We start from the raw sequence: 24,717 nt of genomic DNA, 5'->3' as shown, positions 1-24,717 counted from the left end.
CATAATGCACCAAAGCAGTAGAAATGGGCGTACAGTATAAAAACAAATGACCGATCTTCATACTGAAGTGAACATATATTTATCACTTCCAAATTGTGCAATGTTTAAAGTATTTGAAAATAGATTTCTTTATGTAACTTAATTTTTTGAGTACTACATGAAATCCTAGAGGCAGACACTGAGCACCATGTTTGAATGCTGGGAGGCTGATAAGTTTTACAAGAAGTACAATCATACTAAAAGAGAAACTCCAAAAGTTTTATTAGGATTTCAACAGACATTGCAAAAAAAATATTGCATAATGATTGAAAACATAGTATTTTAAACAAAGTAGCAATGCGGTATCAAGTAAAAGAAAAACTGGAACAGCTGTCTATCTATATATGCTGTAAGGAAGATGTACCAGGAAGGGGATACAACATTTTTAAAATTGAAGGGCAAATGTGAACAAGCCACATTTTCATAGACTAATATATATCACAGATGTTTTACAAACTGCATAGCAGTGTAAAATGTTTTTATCCTAACCTACATTGTATTCCTGCATTTGGAGCAGTTTACAAGGCAGAGATTTTGTTTACAACATTGGTATTTTAATAGCTCTGGATTCTCATAAAAAATAAACTAACATAAAAGCCTGTATCTACATTTGAAAACAAAAGTGCATGTATTGAGAAATAGTGTTATTTCTTAAGAAGAACACCAAGTCGTTAAAAAAATCATTTTAATAGATCAACTGATGATACTTTAGATGTAGATCTGCACTGTGCTACAAGCAAGATTCTACCAACACCAGTTCCTCTAACTGAACACCCTCTTACCCTAAGCGACCTCAACACACGCCTGCATACCATACTTACCAGGGTTCTGGGTAGTTACAAAAAACGCCAAGTACCAAAACCACCACACTGCTGACTAAAAAATACCAGTAACCCAAAACAGATGTTTTAAATTAGATTTAGCCATAAACACAAGCATAAACTCCTCAACATTCAGGATCCTTCCAGTCACACAACCACTTTTAAACACCAGAGAGCAGCAGCAAGGAGCCATCAGAGCTAAAAGAACAGAACTGATGAAAGTCTCCCTCCTGCCATGTATTGAAGAATTTGTGGGTAATAAGCATTTTACAAAGACAACAAGGGTGGGGGTAGGGTGCGTGTTTAAAATCCCTACCTAAAACACAGCTGATGTAGTCAGATTTATAAATGAATCTAAATTCTCCTTTCCAGATAGCTGTGGTAACAGCTAAGAATTATTGCAAATATTGCTAACTTCTGTAGAAGGTTTACTCTCCTCTCTCCAAACAAAATAAACAAAGAGAAATTGTGGAAAAAGAACATGTAGTTTGAAGGTCCAGGCTGTTTGAGCTCTTCTAATTTCAACTCATGGCACTGAAGAAATAGATTTGATTTTTTTCTGGGCACCTGCAGCACTCTGGATAGAAAAAGGCAGTGAATGTTTAGCTGGACTGGAGCCAGAATGCAAAATGCACAGATACCAAAGTTGCAAACTGTAGCCAGAGTAGCCATAAACAAGTGTCCAGTACAGAAATTATGAGTAATAAATTTAGCCATTTTTGTAAACATCTCCTCCTTACTAATCTCTTATTTTGTCCTATAATGGAAATACAATCTGTATTTCTTTGTTCCATGCTCTGGTCTGTTTCTGTTTTAGCTTTGTGGCACAGTTGCTAAGTGCAACAGGCTACAGACACCAAAATTAATACAAGTTGGAAAGTCAGTTCAGGTTATTACAGATTTGCTATATCAGGCCATTTTTCATAGCATGTCTTCTCTGTTCGCAAACACTTTGTGAGATCTTTTATTACGGAAGACTGGAAGCAAATTGGAGTTGTTTGCTTAACAGATGTGGTTGAACATATATTTCTGATATGCCTTATGCGATTAACAAATGTCTCATCTTATGAAGATGATACATTTGCTATATATGCCAGTAATTTAAAATGCTCCTCAAAAAAGCAGCATTTTTATAGACAGATTAACAGAAAAGGAGACAATATATCTCACAACACCATAGAACAAGTAAAGCTGCTTCATTAGCTGCATTATAAATTCATAACTGTTCATCACATACTTTGAGTTTCTGAATCCTCAAGCAATTTAACCCTCAGCCAACTGCAGGACAAGGAAAAACATTTTAAATTGATATCATTGTAGGTGCGAGAGTAAAACTATATTCCATGTTTTTAGCTCTAAAAGTTTTGCTCCCAAAAGTGAAATAACTTGTTAATAGTTCAGAGAAGAAATAATCATTGTTGACATGTCAAAAGAAAGTTGTACTAAAAATTGAGCTGCTTTAAATCCGAGTTTGCTTAGATTGCTGCTAAAAAAAAACAACAACAAAAACTTCAGAAAAAAGCTCATCCTAGATCACCTGTCAACTAGGAAGAGCACTAGAACACTGATGTAATGAGAAAAGATGTGCTTAAAAGCTGTGTTTGAGATCTCTATTACAAAGTTTTGAATTCTTCCTTATCTTTCAAATATTTTGATTAGAATTTGTTATAAAAAAAAACAGACCAAATACAGAAAGTACAATTCAGTGTTTCCTATCTAAATGTGCATACCATTTGGAGGCCATTTTTGAAATGTTATCAGTCAACAGCAACATGGGCACCAGTGAACCAGAAAACATCAGGATTTTGTTCTTAAATTATATAAGTTAGATAAAACTACCCTGTCCAGCAAGTTCCGAATTTTTCAAACATTAAGGCAACTTTCATTACTTTCCAGCTAAACAGTATTATAAAAAATAAATGTCACTTCAAACCTTATATACACAGTGACAGAGTAGATTTAGCTAGAAAGTATCTTTAGTACATTAATAAAGTGTCACGTAAGATTACCGAGGTTATATCAGGTGCTTGAGTGTATGTGCAATTGGAGTGGTTGCAATATTTAAAGTACTGGTTTCAAAACAGAGCGCAGTGAACGTCCTTCTTTAGTGAGTTCTCTTGTTACACACATACATGGCAGCGGAACAGCCTCCTCTCTTCTCTCTACAGCATTATAGCTACATTTCTTCAAGTGGTCAGCCATGCTTACGATGTCAGCAAACTTCCACTCATTCACAGTACAGAAGGCTGTACTGAAGCGCCAAACCTAGAAAATAAGTTGCACTTAGGCTCACAATGTTTTAAGGTACCTGAACTCAGAGCAGGATTTAAATCCTTATGCTGTAATGCTTTCAGGCAATGCTTTACATCTACTATAACTGATACTAAAAACCAACATGACCAAAACATACAATGTTAAATTTTGTATTATCAGCCTCTGCCTGAGTCAGATTCCAAGTCAACTCCGAACACTGGCAAAAAAGGCAGTAATTTTTTCATCTACAAAGTAGATGCAATCAAAAGTTAAATGACCAAGTATTGCATGACCAGTCACAACAATCATTCTGAAATGATCAACTTCTGCAATTCTGAAGGATTGCTGCTGATAACTCCACAGGTCAGGGGAGATTGGGATGGTGAAAACTGTACTATACAAAGGTCACCCAAAGGTTTTAAAAATTATTTACATTCTTAAGGCACTCAATATCATGGCAATGGATAGGATCTCAACAGGACAGCAAAAATTAAAATTGCTGTAAACAGCATAAGGCAAAAAAAGCCAACTTTGTAAGCAACTTTTGCACTTTCATGGAATATTGATATTAAAGAGTAATCACCTAATACTTATAAATCTTGGGGAAAAGAAGTTCATTTATTTAAATCAAGTAAAAATTAGACCAGCAGTACTTCTACTTCGTCAAGTGTGGAAAAGACTGGACAAACCTGCTATCAATTTTAACTATTTGTTGTTCTTGTACAACAAGCTGTTTCTTGAAGGGATATTGCATAAAAAAAAAAAACAGGAGTAACAACAATGATCAAGGAAAATACTAAGGCAAAAAGCAGAGACACGACCAATTTAATACTTTTCCTTTCACCTTCAGAATTAAATAACTTACCTTTTCTTTTATCTGCCAGGAACTTCTATCTGCATACTTTCTCTTCTCCCATAGTAGTATCACCATTCCACGTGCTTGAAGCAAGCTTCCGCACACATCTCTCATTAAACGTGACACTCTGGAAAGCTGACATAAACTAAAACCGTCTAGAAAACTAGCGATGTGCTGCAGAACCTCAAAAGGTAGACTACTCAGATGGTCATTGTGTAGTCCAATTAAGCAGCTTTTTGCTGGTTCTACTAATACTGTGGAAATACAAGGCTGAACTCCAAATGACCGTAAGTGGCGGTCATGAATAATTTTTGCCCCTTGTGTTGAAGGGCAAAACCTTCTTTGAGAGTATGTACACCCATAATATGCCAAAGGACACCTCTGCTCCATCCAGCCATTAAGGCCAGCATGAATGTCACCATGCACATTCTTAAAATGCGATGAAAATTCATTCCTCCTAAACAACTGTCCACAAACAAATGTAAACATTGAACGCTGTTTTGTTTGGTATCTAGCCACATATTCTAATACCAAATCCAGTCCAAGGGTCTGGAATGGACTTGGATTTGAGAGCTGTGGGTTGGCATGATCACATGCAGAAGCTGAAGCTATTTCCCCCACCATTGTATTAGTGGCCAGTATAGCAGATGGGAGAGAAAATGTTTGGGTCCCGAAGTCAATGCGATACACATCAACAGCACGACTTTCTGATATCCCTCTACCGCCGGGAGAATCTCCTAGGCAAAACAACAGAGCTGCAGTGATTAGATCGATCCCTTGAAGACCCATAGGATCTTCTGTTATCTCCAAATCTGATGTATCAACAGCTTTGTCTTCTTTTAATGTAGACCAATAGTTGTTAACAATGAAGTTGTACGATCGACGCCGTAAAAGTGAAAATGCATCTACATTTCTCAATCTTTCCTGCTCCACTTGTCTCTCTAACATTTCTTCTTCATTAGCATTACGGGGAAGTAGTACATGATTAACACTGCCATTAACTAACTGATCAGCTGATACTACTTCTTTAAGTTGTGCTGTTACAGGGAGGGAGCTGCAAGACTGCAATGCTTCATCATCATGAGAAGCAGTACATTCACCATTTGCTACACTGGATGGTTTTGAATTAGATACACCAAGATCTTCATTCTGGTCCAACACCTTTGAACATTCATTTTCTACATGAAAGCCATTACACAAAACTGAGGAGTTATTGAGGTTTAGATTTAAGTCACGTTTTTGCACTACATCATAACAAATATCACTAGAACCATTTTGCTCCATTTGTGAGTTTTGACTCAGGCTGTCAAATTTTATCCCCCCAGCTGCTCCTATGTTATCTTCATCTGTATATTCATGGTCAGACTTTTTATCCTTAATAATGCCATTAGAAGCTTGCTCTTTAATCTCAGTATCTTCTTTAATTTCCTGTGGTGAACTGCAGAGGCTTGAACTTAGCATATTAATGTCCCTTGTAGCAGTGTTCAGGATATCCAGAGCAGCAGCTAAACTCCTCGTTGTTTCTACAGTAGCTTGATAAAGAGCACCATAAGACTCTTCATCTACAGGCATTAAACCATTTGAATGCACTGTATCTGGGGCACTTGATTTGACAGAGGTTTGCTCTCTGGATTCTGGTATTTGATCACCTGCTTTTGACATCATAGTTGCTACTTTAAGTGATTCTAATAACATTCGCTGGTCTTGAAGGGCTAAAGCCATATCTAGTTGCTCCACTTCATCAACATCTTTACTCAGATTTTCATAAGATTTTCGGTCTGCGTAACTGACTGGCCATCTATTCCACTCCATGGTACAACATACCACACTTGCAGGACAAACTTCTAGATGATCAGCAATTTTATTTCGGGCTACTATGAAGGGACATCCAAAGCCACTGTTCAAACAAGGCACTCTTTCAAGTGGACATAACATGCGATGTTCCTCAGCTTTACATGAGTGAAAAACTGCTCCACAAACCAATGGGCAGCCAATCAGATCACAGGAAATGCCAGGCTCTGGTCTGGTCATACAACGACGGCTGACACAGTTCACACAGTGTAAATGTTGCTGATGTTCTTCCATGACTGTAAATCCAATTCTGAGTAAAAAAGAAAGGAGACAAAAGTATAGAATGTAACTCAATATTATTAATATTTACTTTTATTTGCAGTTTTTCATCTTCTGCATGTACAGAAAGATATACATTAACACAATGTGAGCTGATCAGTAGCCATTTTAAGAAAATGTGACATTTTATCTCAAAGAAATGGTATTTAAATGTTCACCTGAAAATTAAAGATACACATTTATCAGAGTTCAAGACACAGACATGCATTTATACACCAGGTGTAATACATGCAAATCAGGCAAAACTGCTGTATAGTCATCCCTCTGGAATAGCTCTTTTCCCCTTCCCATTACAAATGGAAGACTCAATGAAAACAAAATATTGTTTTTCTCCTACTACTTCAATGGCCTACTACCCAAAATCATAAACCATACAGCTCTACAGAGTAAGCAGACAATTAAAGGAAGCCAGATTCATCCTCATCTCCAGTTTTCCAAATGAAACAGAGGCAACCTATTCCCTGGTCTGCTTGCTACCATCTAAACTTCTGATACCCTCTTCATGCAGTTCTGTGGAAAGCAATCTGCAACCCTCAGCATGTTATCTCGGTTCCCTGTTGTGTCCCATCTTCCCCCATTCCATGCTTCTGACAACAGTCCTTTACTACAGCTCTTCATTCTTCTTCATCCATAGCCTATAGCTCCTCCCTTATTTTTGTAGTAGCTGCTGCCCAAGGGTAGCAATTATACTATGCATTAACTAAGTCCTCTTATTTCACTGAAATCTTTTACGTAAAACTTAATGCCCAACAAGGTCTTATCTATACCTCCAGTTCAACCCAAAAAGGTGAATTTTTTAATCCATCCTACAGCTGTACTGATAATACCAGCAGTTTGGAGTGTAAGGGTATCTCAACAACTTTACAAGGTCAGAGAGCAATAAAAATCCAAACAAAACTCACTGCATAATATTAAAACATACTGACACAAAAAAAATATTCAATTATTTGTGGTAGAATTAAAAAAAAGGGGGGGGGGGGAAGAGGAAGAGAGTAAACTTTGTATCTTTGTACCATGCTTGGAGAAGCTCTGGAATTGTTACCAGCTGGAGTGCAGGCTCACACAAGTAACCAACCTCTCCCCTATGCTCTAACAAACTCCTTCTCAGAATTGATAGCACGAGGGAGTGCAGTTCAGAAAAATCAGAGAATGACTTACACAAAGCCAAATCTCAAAACACTGTGTCAAAAATACATTGCTCAATTCTATCTTTTCCTCACTCCCCACCCTCTAGCGATTTCCTTGAAAAATAAATGCTTACAGAAACTAAACTGTAAAAATAAAACTGCTTAATATTATTCCTTTTGCTCAAACTGAAGAGGAAACAAAACTGCTTTTTAGACACTCTAATTTAAAGCACTTAAATAGAAATTTATGTGACACTTCACTCACTTGTATTTTTTTAATGCTTTGAAATCCATACCAACTTTAAGTAGCATCATCCCCCTCATCCATCGTAATTTGGATAACTCAAATATTTTAGCCACCTACTCTCCTGAACACTTCTAACAAAGAAGCGTATGTGATACACTTAACAGGCAAAACACAGCTGAGTTTTCCCCACCACACCTTAATATTTATACACCAAGTAAGATTTGAATAAATTATCAAGTGCATCAGCTACTGAACCCAGTGACTGACTTGCTAAACATTTTATGAAATCCTTCTGGCACACAACCTGTTTTCAGCTTGCACATTAAGTCAGATAGCAACTATTGCAAAGAGCTGAAATGTTTTCAGTGAAGAATTAAAATGAGGAAGTTGACTTATCTGGAGATATTTTTTTACTTCTTCCAGCAAAGCCCTCTCAACATAATTCCTGCCAAACACAGCAAGCTATCTGTTGCTAGACCAAAGAAAATTTCGGACTTTTACACAAATACTGAAACCAAACTCTAGCTTTCCTAGTTTTCCACAAAATGGAAACAGCCCTGACAAAGACAATTGCTAGTTCATAATGAAAGAGCCCTCACAGAGCCTAGTCAGGTATCACTAAGGCTTAATTTAATCAGTTATCCATAAATATGTTCAATGGTTTCAGGGGTTTTTTTTGGTGGTTCAGTTTGGGGTTTGGGGTTTTTTGGGGGTGTTTTGTTTGGCTGGTTGGTGGTTTTTCTTACTTACCAAAAAGCTGCGTGCCCTGCTTACTTTTAAGATGGCCAGAAGTGAACCACTTCTGGAGCAGAAGGTAGGTGTGTTAGCTCACATACTGCTATGTTATGCTAGCACTGTTCTATTGCTTCTAGGCCAAATCTGGCCTGTATGCAGACAGCTCAGAATGCAGTCAACTGAGCTCATGTTTGCCTGCACCATTTGTGTAGACATACCCTAAATTAGTCAACCATCATTAAATACTACCTTTAAATAGCCTATGTGAGCTTACACAGAAGAACATTCTATTAAGACAGTAAAACATCCTCCTCCCTACCACACTATCTTGGTCTTTACAAGTCAGATTGTGAAACCCGAGTTGCATGATGATACTGTCTTTTCTCAGGCTCCTGGACTCCTTTCAGATATAAGCTAATATTCATCAAAACTTAATGACTTCATACAAGCAAATGAAATTTTGACTTGTGGAAGACAAAGCCTGACCAAAACATCATCTATCACTAACAGACAGTACAAGAAAGCCAGAGCAGACACTAAAATACCATGTTTTACCAATACGTAGACGCTAATTTAGTTCTATTAACAGATGTCTGTAATTGTTTTCATAAAGTTATGCCTGTGTTCCATTAAGTAGCTCAAGTAACCTATTCTTTCAGTTTCCAAAAATACAAATTTTATTGGTCACTAAGAAGTTTAATATTAGTTTGCCATTTCTCTTAAAATTCAAATTCTTTGACTCCTTAACTGAATACGTAATTGAAAATCTCTTTGGACAACAGTAGATCATCAACAGGACATTCAGTAAAATTACATGTCCTGCTTACTAGCCTTAACTTCACAGCACCTGCTGCAGAACTTCAATTTACTAAAAATGTCACATTTTATTTATAGATTAATACAAAGTCCTTTTATATGTATATTAAATGTCCTCTTCTTCATTTTTAATTTTAATACCTGAGCTTCAAGCTCAACAGCTGGTTTGGGCAGTCATGAGTTCCTGGACTGTTTAAACTAGTTAAGGCTTTTGATATAGCCCCATTATCAAATTGCAAATTAAGTCCAAAGGCTAAAAAAAAAAAAAAACAACAAAAACACACCCTATTAAACTGATGAAATAGATGGATAAGATCTCAGGAATTAGCACATTCATTAATCTACAAATGGTTACCTCATTTGTAAGCTAACTTTGTGAACCATGGAACTTAGCACCTCTTGGATTCATTGATTAAAAGCATTTTCCCTTGAAGAACCATAATCAATATAATCACTCGTACTACACCCTCTTCCCAAACATTGCCTTGTAAAAGAAAAAACTGTTGGGTAAAGGGGAGATAAAAGAAAATTCTTGCTGAAGGTAACAAAGTGCTTTGATTTCCTCCAATACAGAAAATTTAAAGAACTAGCAAAGAGTGTCATTACTGACCTGAAGAAAAACCCTCATTAAAATACGTACCAATAATGCGTGTTTATACCCCATTGTGTTCCTTGCCACAAATTGGTGAGAAGATAGTGTCAGATCAATGACTATAGCAAGAATGAACAGCTGTTCTTTTCTGATTGTGTAGTGTCAGCAACTAGCTTCAGTTCATATGAGATGCTTAAGTACATGCACTTGACTGTTACTAGCAGAGAGACCTAAAAATACATCCCGTTCCAGTGAGGCGACCACTGCTCTCAGAATTTGTGCAATCACTTGATGTTATTGTACATACTATACAGTCAGCTGACCAAAACAGCCAGAACATGCTTTGAAAATCTATCATAATTAAAAGGATTAAAATTCCAGCTGCTACAGCCACATGATTTTCAGTTGCTGTTGTAACACAAACATTAAAATAGCATAAGAAGGGTTTCAGTCACTACACAATATTTCAGAGCAGTGAGAGCTGTCGCTTTCTTCTATGCCACAAAGTATAAGGAGCTGCACTTAGTGTTATCAAACCCAAAGTCTGCTTACTTACTCCGCCCTATATGAATTCTCTGGTCCCAATAAGATATGCAATCACAGCAACTATTACTGCTCCTGGAACCCTCTATTACTCGGCTACCTGTTACTCATCAAACCTATGAAGCTCAAGTATCTTTGAGACTCTTCCTTCTCTCAAATTTGACTAAACAGGGCAACAGGTTCTTAAATTACATGTTCAAAGAAGTAGAAGAGACAGACACAAGCAGTACTACAGGTTTAAGCTCCCAAGAGCATCCAAATCCACCCACAAGCTGCCAAATATATGCAAAGCATTCTAAAAAAAAAAAAATCCCTTTTGTTTTGGAGATTGTAGAAGAGTGCCAGATTTCTAAATCTTCTATTTTTACCCAAGTCTGGCTAAAAGAGTGGCTAACAAGTCTGGTAAGATGCAGAAACTTTCAGAGAGCAAATGGCCAAGTGAGAAAGCCATTTAAGTGATAGGTGGTTAAAAAAAAAAAAAAGGGGGGGTGTGGAAAAATAAGACAAGAGGTAAAGAGCAGTATAAATAAAAAAAATATTAAGCAGTATAAAAAAAATTAAAAAAAAAGTGCTTTAAATACTCTGCCAAAATAGAATTGGCAGCACTAGTGATAATTATTGAACAAGCTATTTGATTTTTCTATATCCAAGCATGCATGCTTTTCTTGTCTTGTCATCCTTGTCCTGCAGAAAAAGTGTGACCATTTTTGTACCTAAAAAACAATACCTCAGTCTATTACTACAGTAGCACGGCTACATTAACTTTGTTATTCAGGTTATGCTCCCTTTTTGGGTCCCTTTTTGGCACCAATATCCCTATGCTGGTGTTTGGGTTGACTGGTTTGAGGTGGTTTTGACTTCATTAGTTTCAAAATAACCAGTGAAAAACACAAACTGGAGGTTCAGACACCACTTCAGCTAGCAAGTATAACCACTACTAGCCATCCCTGCTTGACGATGCTCTAACTCTATTCCTCAAGACTCCACAAAATCTGAGGTTAAACAGCCCCATACTGAGGCTTCTCCAAAGCCAGTGAAGCTTTTTATCCTCATATTAGGGAGCTTGGTACCTCAAATCCTACTTAAATGTCTTTCCATAGCACTGGGAAGGCCAGAAACAGGGACATAAAGTGAAGTTAACCTAATGCTACACTAATACCAATGACTCTTTAAAATGGTGAATTCATAAGAACAGACAACATTACAAACTGCTAGTCATTAATGTGAAACAACATGAGTAAGAGGTGACTAAAAGTATATGCTTCAGTTGCACAGCTAATAGAGTAGTGCATGTGACCATATTTTAGTATTTTATATACTAGGCAATTGCTCTTTTTTTCTCCTCCGATTTGAAAAAAGTTTCTGACAGGAACTTTATGAAGCTTTATATTTTTAATGCTAATTTGCATCACATAGTGGAATTCCTTCCAACACCACACAAAATCTCAAACATATAGGATACAAATTACAGCCCCATAGCCCCAGGTTCATCAGGACAACCCTGAATTCTGTTACAACAAAGCAGATCAATGAAGTTAAAACTACATCCAGAATTTTTGGATACACGAGTTTTTACTGCGTTGTCAAACATAAATTCATCCACAACAAAGAGCGCATCTGCCGTCCCGGTAACGACTGCACATATTTGACATGCTAAAATGAGTATTTTTTTGTTAATCACATAACACAAGAAGGAGCTTCAATTACTAAAGCCCAAACTACCATACAAGTAGTATGCTACTACTACCATTATCATCATAAGTCTACAGCAATTTATACGTATTACATGAGAGCAGCAGAAAAAGGTCAGGTCCAAAACATGGCTTCTCACTGCAAAAACTTCAGAGAGATACATACTTCTAGAAAGACTGTAGTTTTAACTGTGATCTAGCATTGAAAGAGTATATACTAGCTCCTTTATGAAGCATAAATTATCCATCTACCTCAAAACCAAACCAACTTCTAATTACAGCAAAAATAGTGAGCATTAGAATTATAAGGAAGCAAAACTTTTTATGTCAATCTTATAAAGGAAAGGTTTTCCATGTCTACTCCTGCCCCAAGCACCTTATTACAGAAGCTGAAAGAAAACAAAAAAAACACCCAAAACCAAACAAAAAAAAAACCAAACAAACAAAAAAAAGAACTTCAGAAGGGGAAATAACCCAGAGCAATACACTGCTTTGACTCAAGTAGACACTCCATCAATGCTCCATGTATCTTTGTTCCATTTTAGAACAGAAGCTGTGATGGAATGACAGAAAGCTTTCTTCTCTTACTAAACTTTCTGAGTGTTAAAAATCAAAACCAAACCTACTAGGCTTTTCCCTAGAGTACTTTTGTGACAGATCTGCCATGCATTCTTGTCTCCTTGACACATTCCCCAAAGAAAACCGAAGGCTTCAGTGTGCCTTTGGTCACACTGACTGACACAGGACAACCACACTGGAACAGCTTCACATACTGCATGGCTCAGGCACAAAAGCACTCTACCTGTTGAGATGGTGACAAGGCAGAATCAGCTACAGAGCCAGTAGATTTCATGTGTAAAGCACTTCTGAACTTGACCTCAGTCCGACTCCTCAACTGCTGCAGGCTCTGCAAGAAAGGAGATCAGAAGTAAGGTTTCATTTCAGGTTTACAGACTGCTTTCCCTATGGCCCAATCCTCTGAAAAGGTCATGTCCTTAAACTATCTGGAGCTATGAATGTTGAAATATTTTGCGGGTTTTACAGAAAAATAAACAAGTTTTAAACATCATTTGCAAGCGAGACCTAAATTCTGTCATTTTAGCTTATAGTTGTTAGTCACACTCAATGATTACCTATATATATTCAAGGCTACACAATAGATTATTAAAAGTTACTATTCTGACCTACTTCCCTTCATTCTTTGGTTTGGCCTACCAGGAACCACTTAAGAAAACACAAACCAAACCCAAACTTGAATTAAAGATTGCAACAGCTGGAGAAAAAACAAAAACCAAAAACAAACACAAAAAATCCAAAAAACAAACAACAAACAATTTAAGTCTAGTTAACATTTGTTCAGCTTCAGTCTTCAGACAGAAGAACTTATTAAGTACTTGCTTAACAGTAAAAAGCTCTTTACTATAACAGGCTGCTTCTTCTATGTGTTCGTGCCCATGGATTATCACCAAAACTTAACAGAGATGAAACCAAGGTGATATACCCGAAGAACAATGCTATCCTTATTTCCAGATATTGTCTCACAAATCCTTCAGAAAGACAGAAAAGAAAATAAGTCACTTCTCAGAAATCAGAAACAGAATTACTGGAAAAAGTAATGCATTCTGTAATACAAAAGGTAATTTTAGTCACCCAAAAGATACCCAAAATAAATCCTTCTTCTTACATAATATTTTAATTCATACATGTTGCCACAGAATTCCTGACCTCTGTATATTTACAGAGAACAGGCCAAAAATCTTGTTAATACACTACTTCAGGTCTTACTGCACAAGTTTAACCAGTTCCCACAGCAAAATTAGAAAACTTTAAAGTAAATGGAACACAAGCCCAACTTCTCTCCAAGATCCCAGACTGAAATGTAGATCTCGTGTACCCTGTACATATAAGGTGATATTTTCTATTAAAAATACACCCTTGATGGCCTGACCACTGTACAGCAGGAGCAGAGAGTAGGCAAAATATTTAAGACACCCCACACACACATATACTGCACCAGATAATACTGAAGTAGAAAAGATGGAGTTTGTCCTAAAATATTTTGACAAGTTATAAGTGGAGCAGAAAGAATAGGAGAACAAGAACAGAGACAGTATTAACAACTTTAACCTATTCTATTTGCAGGCATTTCACTTTCTTCTCAAATATAAGATGTTTTTGCAGTACCTGTTTGGCTTTTTCCCCTTCCAAGCTGCTTGGCTTTAAAACCAAAGAAAATAGTAAAAAAAAAAAATCCTGTTAAAAAAGCAAACCTATTTTCTAAACAAAAACCTCACTTATCTCAAACATGATGATAGAAAGCTGGGAATACATCTCAATGAAAATGTTATACCAGCTCTTTCAGTATGTTTTTAACTTGAATGAAGAACTAGAAAAAAAAACTTCTGCACTGCAAGTTTGTGTAGGATTTTAAGATGCACAATGAGTCATCAATTTCTGATCTCTAGTATCACTTAAGACTGCTTTTCCAAATGTCAACAGGCTTGATGCTATTACTTTTTCCCCCGAAGACGCCAGCTAAACATTCCCATCCAAACACATTCCATAGTCAACGACAATAGTGACTCAGCTAAAAAAAGGTTTTGAAAGAGCAATTACAGCTACATCAATAAAGCACACTCCTAAAAAGATCCTGCTTGCAAAGAATCTGTCACTCCAACAGATTTCTGTCACATAGGACTTTTGTAAAACTACAGCTTCTAAACAGACATACAAAGCTTAAACTTCAACAAACTAAACACCAGCCACCTCTCAGCACCTATGTAACCAAGTCTGAACCAGTTAGGGTTCCTGAACGACCTTCCTGAACCACCTATCTAAGCCGACTAGAACTTTACCTCACTGCACCTCTTGTTCTCATGCCCAAAGTTTAAACTTACCAGGGTTTCATCATGATTGCACATTAGGAGCTTAGATCAATCTTTGGCATTTGGTAAACAGCACAGTCTACCAAGATGCTCTACAGACTCTTCTACACAGATGTTCTACTACTTTCATGGTATTGTAGATTCAAGCAGCATTAGCAGATTGCAACATCTTTAAAATAAGACATTAAGCATCACCTCAGAAATTACTAAAAACAGCAGCTTGCAAAATCAGTCAGAACCTAGAGCTCCCCTGCAATTTTAATTCTCTTGGCCTCTTTTAGATCAGTCTGTATTACAAGATTTTTCAGTATTTTTCCTTTATTCAATATTGAGACTAGATGGTGCCGAGATACTTAGGACAGCCTACATAGGTTTTCTCTGTAACTGTCAATAATGTAATTACTTGTTTATTTATGCTTTCTTTAGGAATGCTTACTCCTTATCCAATATAACCATCTTACCAACAAATACTTCAGTTAGCTTTATTCTTATCGTGCATAAGGGAACAGAAAGAGAATTGTCATCATTACAATAATCACTAGATAAATTATTCCCTCCTCCCATATCTATACCATCAGATCTCAGTGCCAGAGGCAAACAGCATTTGCCTCATTTGAGACAGATGTCACCAAAGAAATAGGGTCTATCAGTATGAAGGAAATTCTGTTATTTTTAGTTCAAGTGGACTGAACACAAAGCATAGGTTTGTCACAAAGCTGACATCCACAACAGTTATGGGAGTGCACTTGGAGACTTAATAGGTGCATGCCTGCCTCCTTCACAAAGGTACTATAAGATACTCTTTAGAACTTAGGTCAAAAAACGGTTGTCCAAAATTGTAGAGAAATCTTATCCAGAAAGTTTCCAACCAGATATTGCTAATTTAACTAAGCACTTATTTTGTCCATTAGACTTTTAACATCAAAGTAGGAGGCAAGGGAAATATAATCTAAATTTGAGAAGTTAACTGAGTAAAAGGAGACTTTCGTGAAAAAGAAACAATATTTAAGCAGCAAAGTAAAATCCTGCTTTTGGATAGCCTACATCTGCTATACTGGGATTCTCCTGTTCGCTAATACCTTCTAACTTTGGAGAAGAATAAGACAAAGAGCACACAAAAAGTCTGAGCCTGCAACACAATCCAAATTCGCACTTTCAATTTATTTCTTCTATGGATGAAATGTGACCACTAAGGAGAAATTATCCACAAATATTTACACATATGTGGACTGGAAGACAGATTGAAGGTCCCAGCACATTTTTCAGTCTTCCAGGTATGTGACTTGCTTACCAACAAAATTCTTTTAATAATATTTTTGTACTTTAGCAAGAGGGCTGGAGAGAGAAATATCATAAATAAGCATAACAACCTTATCAGCAGGGATGCATGAACCTTAACCCTCCCACAACACAAGTTAAAGTGTATGGCATTAACAGCAGAAGGCAGTGGCTGCAAAATGATGCTGTTCCTACAGCAGCACAGGCCCAGTTTTGGATTAGTAGGTTAACACACACTTATTTTGGCATTTTAACAACATAAGCAGCCAAAGGGAAAAAAGGATTATGAAAAGCTCCTCAGCCAAATCCGAGCAGAACTTTACAGAACAAAAGCAAGCCGTCTCTCCAGCCCACGGGTTTTCTCCCTGGAGAATTCGGAAGACCTGCTGGGAACAACAGTGGCGCTAGAACTTTTAGAAGTGAAGCCACACGACTGTTTAAACGTGCGTGCTGTTCAAAAAGCTGCTGTCATCTCCCTACACGCTTTTGTCTACCGACCCGTGGGATTACCGGACTACAGCTAGGCAGCCTTCTTTTACCTTCATAAGGGAAAGAAAAAAAGGTTGCAAGGCACATCACTAACACCCATTAAAAACAGCACTCTCAGAAGACAAACCACCACCTGTTATACGGTCAGACACAGCTACTCGAAATACAGGAACGACTACAGAAGGATTTCAGCAATATCTCTGGCTTATTTGCCCTCTTCCCCTTTCCTTCCATGAAGAACGAGACGCTGGACTGCAGTCTCTACACTACCAGGCAGACCTCGGCCCGACCCCTTCCAGCGTGCTACCGCGACACGCCGGGTAGCGCTGGCCGCACCGCGGGCTAAGAGGCAGCGACAGGCTCGCTCCGCCGCCGTCGTCCGGTCCCGGCGGCAGCGAGGCGCGGAGGGAATAAGCCCAGGGGCGGGGCAGAAGCCGGCCACCCTACATGGCACTTTACCACCGGCACACACTCAGCACCTAGGGCCGGGCAGGGCGAATGAGACGTGGGCGCAGCAGCCACATACCAAGCCCCCCATGGCCTTCTCCACCTCCCGGCAGGGACCTGTCAGGCCGGCGGGGGCCCTGACCGAGCCGGCGCTGGGCCCCGCTCGCCCCGCCAGGCCGCCATTTGTTTACCACCCGGCTGCCAAGCAGCCGGCGCCGGCCAGGAGCGGTACACAGCCCCGCCGGGGCGGCGCAGGCCCCGGCTCGCCCCGCGAGTCCCGGACAGCTGCGGCTCACCCGTCCCCGTCGCTCGGCAGACAGCAGGGCGCGGAAGGTCTGCAGAAGACTGGGCTGCGACTCACTCTTCCCCCTCCCGGCTCTCCGCCGCGACACTCCTCTCGCCTCTCCCGACCCGGCCCTTGCCTCACCACCCAACGGCCGCGCCCCCAACGGCAGCGCGCGCGGGGCGGGGCAACAGGCTGAGGAAGCGCGCGGGACGCCCGCGCGGCCTTTCTTCCCTGGCGGGAGGGGCGGGGACGGGACAGAGTACCCGGATGTCGCGTGCCTGCCTGCTCTCCCCTTCTTCAAGTTCTCGCCTGTGCGCATGCGCGCTGGTGTCAGTGATTGGGGTGGGTTCGTGCGCGTCGTTTGGCTGCCGTTGGTGCGGGACGGGGGTGGCGGCAGGGAGGGCTAGGTCCCGGTGTGACCTGCCCAGGCGGTGCCATGTTAGCAGGGTTACCTGCTGTCTGCCGGGCGGGGGCGCGACTGCTGCCTTGTGTGCGGGCAACACCCTCGGCTCACCTAGGGCCCAATGGAGACTGCGGTGTTACTGTCAGTGTTTGCGAAACACTTCCCTTTATGTGTGTGGGTTATGGTGACCCCGCAGGCTTCTATGTAAATGAGCAAAATGTTGTTTTTTTCCAAAAAAAAACTTGAACTTGCTCCCAAAAGTCAGAGGTGCAGGGTGTTGAGCCTGCCTTTGCAGGTTCCAATTTTCAGAGTGTGGAAGCCAGCTGGTTAGAAGGCTGTAGCTTGGCAGGAGTTACTCAGGGTGTTCCAGCTGTGAGGGTCTGTATTCCTGATAGGCATGACATGTTTTGCGGGGGTACAGTGTGTTTTGTCATCATGCAAGTAAAGCAGAAGATACTAGTGTAAACTTCTCACCCTTTCTCTTCCCCCTGAAGTTAGAGACTGTGAAGATGAATTTGTTAATTCACAATAAATAGTATTCTTTAACTTCCTGTTGAAAATTTTGCTTGTCCTCACCAAGTTTCCAGAGACATTTCCTTGCCATCTATGTAGATTCCTGTTTGAGAGAGAGAATCTAGTTCCAACCCCCCTGCTATGGGCAGGGACACTTTCCACTAGACCAGGTTGCTCAAAGCTCCATCCAGCCTGGCCTTGAACAAAATAATCTCTAAGTCTCTTAAGCCTTAACCCAGGTTTGGTGAGGAGCAAGTAAAATGTGCCTGTTGGAAGTTTGGATATTTAGCATCTTAGGAGAGTCTTACCTTTTCTTACTCTTACAGTAAGAGCACATAAAAGGAAGCTGTAAGACATTATTTCCATGTTAGGTAGGGAAAACAAAGCATAAGATTACCTTAATATGAGGCATCATTGCCAGCTCTTCCTATAATAAGCGCTCCCAGGTTTGCCCCACCCTTATTCTACAGCCTTGATCTTCCATGATCCTGAGGACAGGCCCTTTTTTTTTTCCTTCATAGGTTTGATTACAGGATCAGGACATAATCATCTAGCCAAGTGAGCTCCAGAAGATGGTAGGGATTGGCTCTGTGACTCAGAGAAGCCAAGCAAAATAATTCCATCTGGTCAGTAGGCAATTACATAAATTGTTGGGCAGAATCCATGTAGAGAGTTGCTGGCTTTCGCAACTGCCTTTTATTGGAAATACCTTCTGTGGGACAGGTGAAATTTGCTGTGCTGCTTATTCTCACCACAGTGGAGTATACTCTCCAGCTGAGAGCAACCTGCTGTAAAGTATTAATTACAAAGGGTGTTGCAATGCTTTCATCTCTGACTCTGTGCAGGGACTGGGCCTCTATGACAGAAGTGGGGCTTTTTATTTTAATTGCTTCTTTTGACAGAGGAAAATTAGTTCCTGTGGCTTGTATTTCTTTTCTCTTAATTTAGCTGAGACTCCTTGGGTCACTCAGTCACTTAAGGAAGAATCTGCTGTTTCTCTAATGCTTTAATGCATACACTTGCTCATAGTCCCAAATTCCCCCTTCTACCTACCTGACAACCACTGTCATTCTGATGAACTGCTATTTAAGGTAATCAGGCAAGCCATAATCATACAATTTGGCTTAGTACCGTTGATGTGCAAGCCAGAAGGTCTTTGAGGATTCAGTGGGTGAACAACTGGAGAGCCTATTTTCTACTGGCTTAAATCCAGAATGAATGAAACTTCATTCTGATTACTCATAAATGGAAAATAAATGTCTATGTCTGGTCCAATATTGTTTTGTACATGACACTATCACTGAACTCAACAGAAGAGTGAAGTGTAAATTGATTCTTGGCAATGTAATTCAGGTCTTTCCTCTCACCTGAAGCAAAGCCTGTATCAAATGCCAAGGCATTTGCTAAGGTGTGCAGACAAACTCCTGGTAAGCTGGTACCTGTACGTGAAATAAACCACATTTGTTCGTAAGGTTGTAGAAGGTGCAATCTGTTTGCTATCACTTTCTAATAAATGTGAATTATTTAAGCACTTTCTAGTTTAAAATTCTCACAGTCGCAGTTCTTCACTGACAGGCATTTGTGTCTAGAAATTCATTCTGCATGGAGATATAGAGGAAAAAAATTGCAAATGTTTCCGAAATGCATTTGCAAGTAGATTTACTAATGTGTGTTTGTATTTAGCAGTGTGTAAAAATAAACAGCTGAGATCTGCCCAGAAAGCCACATATGCAATTTGCATGGCACAGCTTTGAGAGCAGGTTGTTTTCACACAACAGAGACCTCAAGAGAAGTTTTTTTGCACTTCCTGGGTTTGTGTTTTCAACCAAGGGCCATTAAGAAATCTGATACTGAGTTTAATGCCTTTATGTTTATACCTTTCCAAGAAAAGCCTCTCTTCTCTAACAAGATACCTCTCCTGTCATTAAAAAGCCCATAAACAGCATAAAGTCTTGAAGTAGCATAGTAATCAGATTCTCTTTTGCAAAGTTTTTTATAGTAGTAACATTTGATCTTTTAGAACATCTGGAACACGGATTATAAAAGAAGCTGCTGAAGAAGCTCGTGAATTTTGGGGGTTGGCGGTGGTTTGTCATACTCCATCTTTCTTTAACATGAGAAGGTTTTTTTGGCAGGAAAATCAGCCTCAACAGCAGGTCAGATGTCTCAATGTCAACCTAATTGCCCACCTACCTAGTTATCAACATGAAGGCTGTGCTGGGTGGGTGCCACACACATTTTATGGAAATTCTTGGTGCTCTGACCCAGGTACTGGGCTATAAATACCTTCAAGTTAATACATTTTTAATCCTGACAAATTGGACTCCCTTGGTTTGGTATAGACTTATGAACTAGCAAGACTGAAAGGATCAATGCTTTCTCTGAGTGGAGAAAAATAATGTCCTATTGCATGGCAACTTGTCTGCAAGTCTCGTGGGAGGATGCATTAATGAATACATCAATATGTCATTACAATCTTTGAAATGTAATGCTGTTAATGGTTTAAATCAATGTCCTAGGATTTAAGCAGTCATTCAGCACTGACTTCACACAAAAACACTGTTTTCTTAAGACAAAAGTGAAAACTGCCAGATGGTGGTTATGTTTGGAACAGTTTTTCACAGGTGAAAAACCCACACCACAATATACCTGTAATAACTTACAGTGATATATTTCAGCTATTCTTAGTGAACCTCATTGATTGAAAGGAAACATTAGTTCTGTGGCATTCTCAACTATCTCAAAATGAAAACCATAAACCTAATGGTTAAGTAGAGGTGGCGTCTTCTGATTTCTTGTGGTAATCTAAACCAAAGACTGTGAGAAATTACAGAGAAATCTGCAGATGATGAGGCTATTTCTGAGTTGTGAAACTATGTCATAGCCAGCTGCACTGGTGTAGAAGTTTTGCTCCTCTTAGCTGAAATAAAAATTCTCTGAAGAGTCCCATTATGATTAAAACTGCTACCAGTTTTACTGCCCCAGGGACTAAGCTGTCAACTGGCAGAAGTCTGGTTTTATCTGGAAAGAAAACAATAGGCAGTGTTTGTTTAGAGAGGAGCCTCTTCCAATGAGATCTAAATGATAGTAAATTATCTTAGTATAGATCAGTTTTCTCCAATTCAAATGGATTTATAAAAAGACCATTTCTGAAGCAAAATGACAGTACAGAAACAATGGATACCACTTTATTTAACTTGGAGAAGGGTTACTGCACCTGAAACTCTGAGGAAACAGTTAATAATATAGGACAGAGTGTGAGTTGGTTCAAAATTTTTTTGTATGTCTCCACATTCTCTTTACTTTTCAATTTACTTTCGGTTGTCATTCAGGCAGGAGGAAAGAGTGGGATTGTTAAAAGGACAGTGGTGGTCTTGTAAATAAAAGATGCCCAGAATGCTTTTGTGCCATACACACATTCAGGATACAGTCACCTGGGATATGGCACTGCCTCTTCAGGTTGGGGTTGCCTCCAGTCCAAAGTCTCCAGTCTGAAGGGAAGACTTTCCACCATGTGGTGTTGTACCTTTCATTATGGATGGTAGCTAGGCTGGACACCACTTTAGGACTGAATTCGTCCTTAAGCTGCATAGGTTTTGTAACGGCATAATCAGAGGGAATGTGGTGGAGCTGTGTCTAAGTAGTGGAAAGAAGGAAGAGTTGGGCCCTCTGAGGCCACATTTGCAAGGAGCTGTGTCAGTTGTTGACGTGAGAGCACCAATAAGACTTCCCTGAGCTCATGTAAAGTTTGGCTTGGAAGCAGCAGGGCTTGGGTGGATCCTTGCATCTCCTGGGATTAATAGCACAAAATTGGGTTTTAGTGGAGATGAAGTTCTACATTAAACAAATAAAAATAACAAAGATGTAACTCCTTTATTGGATTTCTAACACTGGCACTAACAAGTTCCTTGTATAGCTACACTTCAGCAATTTTTATCTATTAATATTTGTATTTATTCCATATGTTTGGGTACATTCTTATTAGACAGCCTTGCTGTAGCACGTGACCTTTCTGTTTTCAGTGATACCAAACTACATCATTTGTTTTAGAAATAAAGATGCTATTAAAGAGCTACAGTATTTTGAAAGTAAAATATCAGCTAGCAGGTGATTGATTCAGAAGACTTAGCAAAATTCAGTCAGCCACTGGTGCTTTTCATTTCTTTTAATTTTTCCCTTACAAAAATGAATTGGTGGTGTGATAAATGCCACTTCAGTGTTTTATCTGAGGGGGGGAAGGAGCTGAAGGTCAAGTCATACTACTACAGATGATTGAATTTAGGAGTGCCATGGAGGTCATCAAGGCGAAGCAAGGGTCAAAATATCATTTGCACACAACTGACTGCTATGCAACCCCATAGCTTATTTCTAGCTTTGGCAGCATCATGATAGGGTAGAAGGAGAGTTGTGACTAACTGGAATGCAACTACAGTTAGTTGGTCCCCCAGTAAGCTGTCAACTCTATGTGCCTCAAAACTCCTAAGTTTAGTCATTATCACAGCTTACTGACAGGATGGCATGGTTGCTCCCAGTCATTAGGATGGATGAGGAAGCAGTGTATTTATCAGTCATACAGGAACATCTGGTTGGGTTCTGCACATACGTGCTAATCCAAAAGAGTACTCTGGCAAGCAAATCAAGCTCATCATGATGTGTGTGCATGAGTACATTTAAGTTGTTTGGGTTACAGTAGACTTCAGTTTTAATCTCCTCAAACAGGGATAAGAATAAAATTTTAAAGCAGTGTCACATTTTTTTACTTTAAAAACATGCTGGTGATTTGCACCAGGCTACAAAAAACTTTTTTGCTTTTAATGAACAGCTTTATGAATCACTGTCTTGGAGATGCTTCCCTGTTGTCCCTTAGCTTTCACTTAATGGGACCGAAGAGACCATATGAGCAGGGAATGGAGACAAGTCTCTATATCTGCCATAGTAAGTACAATCCTGGTAAAAGAAATGGCAAATTATCAGGCCTGTATGTACTTCTCTGAAAAAAAAATTTAAAAAAAAAATCAATTCATGCATAGAGCTGCTTGCTTAAAAACAAAAGCTTCCTGGAGGAAGGAACAGCTCTACCAACTCTGTGGGGCCCCACACATGAGCTTTCTTCTTTTAAGAGACAGCTCTGACACTTATATATGCAAACCAATACATCTTGTACCCCAGAGACACAAGACATAGCTTGTCCTGCAGCCAAAGCAGGAGTATCTGCTACCAGAGAACTTGTAGTGGAACATTTAACTTTTTTGTAGACAGGCTCATTCAAAATCATTTGAGGTCAATAGTGGCCTGAACCTGCAGGCAGAGACCTGGAGCTATAGGCACCTGGGGTCAGCTTGCACAAGCACAACTATACCAGAATTCATTGTCTACTGCTACAAATCCATGTAATTCTAGCAAAAAGTGTTTTAAGCAGTTTTTCGTTCAGAAAGAGGTGCTAGCGGTTTGTCTAAGAATTAATTTCTAATCACGTGCTTTTAGTCATACAAGGGATACACTCAGCAACAGAACAATGAAAGTAAGTTAATGGGGTTTAACCTTTAGCATTTTATTCTTACACCATGAGGTCTGTATTGACTCTCCCAACCATACTTATGTTTCAGAGCTGTTACCAGCAGTGCTGCTCATATCCAAAATGAGAAAAGTTACTTGTACATATTGGTGTGAAATGCTAGGGTGATAAAAGACATACTGGAAGGTACTTTAAGAATTGAGCTCAGGCTTGAAACATACCTTTTGCTTTGTGAGCCTGAAAGTTTCTGTTTCTTGGTCCCTATCTTTTCTTGGTCCCTAGTATTTGTAGATATGACAAAAGGAAATACCCATATTTGCTTATTTAGGCTTATATTTCTGTCTGCTTTATATATTTTATATAATATCTTTTCATACAACATTTCTATATATTATATAGAATTACATAGAATTTCTATATGCTATGTAGAATGATAATTCTTTGTTTGTCAGAGCTTTTTCTCGGAGCAAATTTCCACATCAGAAATTCTGAGTTATGGATTATGTTTTGGTGACTGGCAGCTGTAAGACAACTACTGTGGCTATTTCAAAGAATGGCTAGTACACTGTTGGTTCTTCAGGACAAAAATGACAGATGTAACATAAGCAGATAAATCAGAGCCAGTTTTGGCATAGCAGGGAAAGACACAGAGCTGTCAATGTAATCCTGAAGAGAACAATTCTACTTGGGAGAGGGTGTTACCAGGAGAGCAATATTACAATGAATTTAGAAGTTTATGTTTAAAATGAAGTACAGTGACAGTGTATTTTTAAGCTATTTGTACAATCAGCCTTTAATGGTAATTTTCCTAGTTTCCACTCTTTCCAAGCAGGCTGATTTCACCAAGATTCTCTGCAAAGAGAAGACAGGACATTCCTTCAATTAAATGCTTCTCCCTCCAATTAGAGATCAAACCTGTCATCCTGCACACTCGTTTTTCCAAGGACAAAGCCTTCCCTCCCTCCAAGCCTATATATATATATATAGTGAACAAGTTCTTGCAAATGATGCTGGAAAACTCTAGTGAGCAACAGTAGTGAATCTCTCAGCA

The 24,717-nt window shown here is 39.1% G+C and overlaps 1 protein-coding gene across 2 annotated transcripts; it reads right to left on the bottom strand.

Annotated features, from left to right (window-relative positions):
* Positions 1-244: 244 nt before the first annotated feature.
* Positions 245-17,334, bottom strand: FBXO30 (F-box protein 30). Of its 2 annotated transcripts, XM_057406860.1 has the most exons (4): positions 17,246-17,334; positions 12,653-12,757; positions 3,979-6,070; positions 245-3,125 (listed from the first exon to the last, which is right to left on the bottom strand). In XM_057406860.1, the coding sequence occupies exons 3-4, from the start codon at positions 6,052-6,054 to the stop codon at positions 2,922-2,924; spliced, it is 2,280 nt and encodes a 759-aa protein (XP_057262843.1). In that variant the 5' UTR covers positions 6,055-6,070; positions 12,653-12,757; positions 17,246-17,334; the 3' UTR covers positions 245-2,921. The 2 variants fall into 2 exon arrangements, with proteins under 2 accessions (XP_057262843.1, XP_057262844.1); XM_057406861.1 differs by lacking the exon at positions 12,653-12,757 and having other exon boundaries at positions 17,246-17,313.
* Between the last annotated feature and the right edge of the window lie 7,383 nt (positions 17,335-24,717).

Source organism: Pezoporus wallicus, unplaced genomic scaffold, assembly GCF_028554395.1.
Source record: "Pezoporus wallicus isolate ANWC-B61680 ecotype Strahan unplaced genomic scaffold, APGP_CSIRO_Pwel_v1 scaffold_6362, whole genome shotgun sequence".
In the NCBI taxonomy this organism is placed as follows: Eukaryota; Metazoa; Chordata; class Aves; order Psittaciformes; family Psittacidae; genus Pezoporus; species Pezoporus wallicus.
This window is presented reverse-complemented; position numbering and strand designations above follow the sequence as displayed.

Bases quoted from the DNA above. Each gene is read 5' to 3' on its own strand.
- FBXO30 (XM_057406860.1), bottom strand. From the start codon at position 6,054: ATGGAAGAACATCAGCAACATTTACACTGTGTGAACTGTGTCAGCCGT. The intron at 3,126-3,978 runs GTAAGTTATTTA...CTTATTTTCTAG, and splicing joins CCTGGCAGATAAAAGAAAAG to GTTTGGCGCTTCAGTACAGC.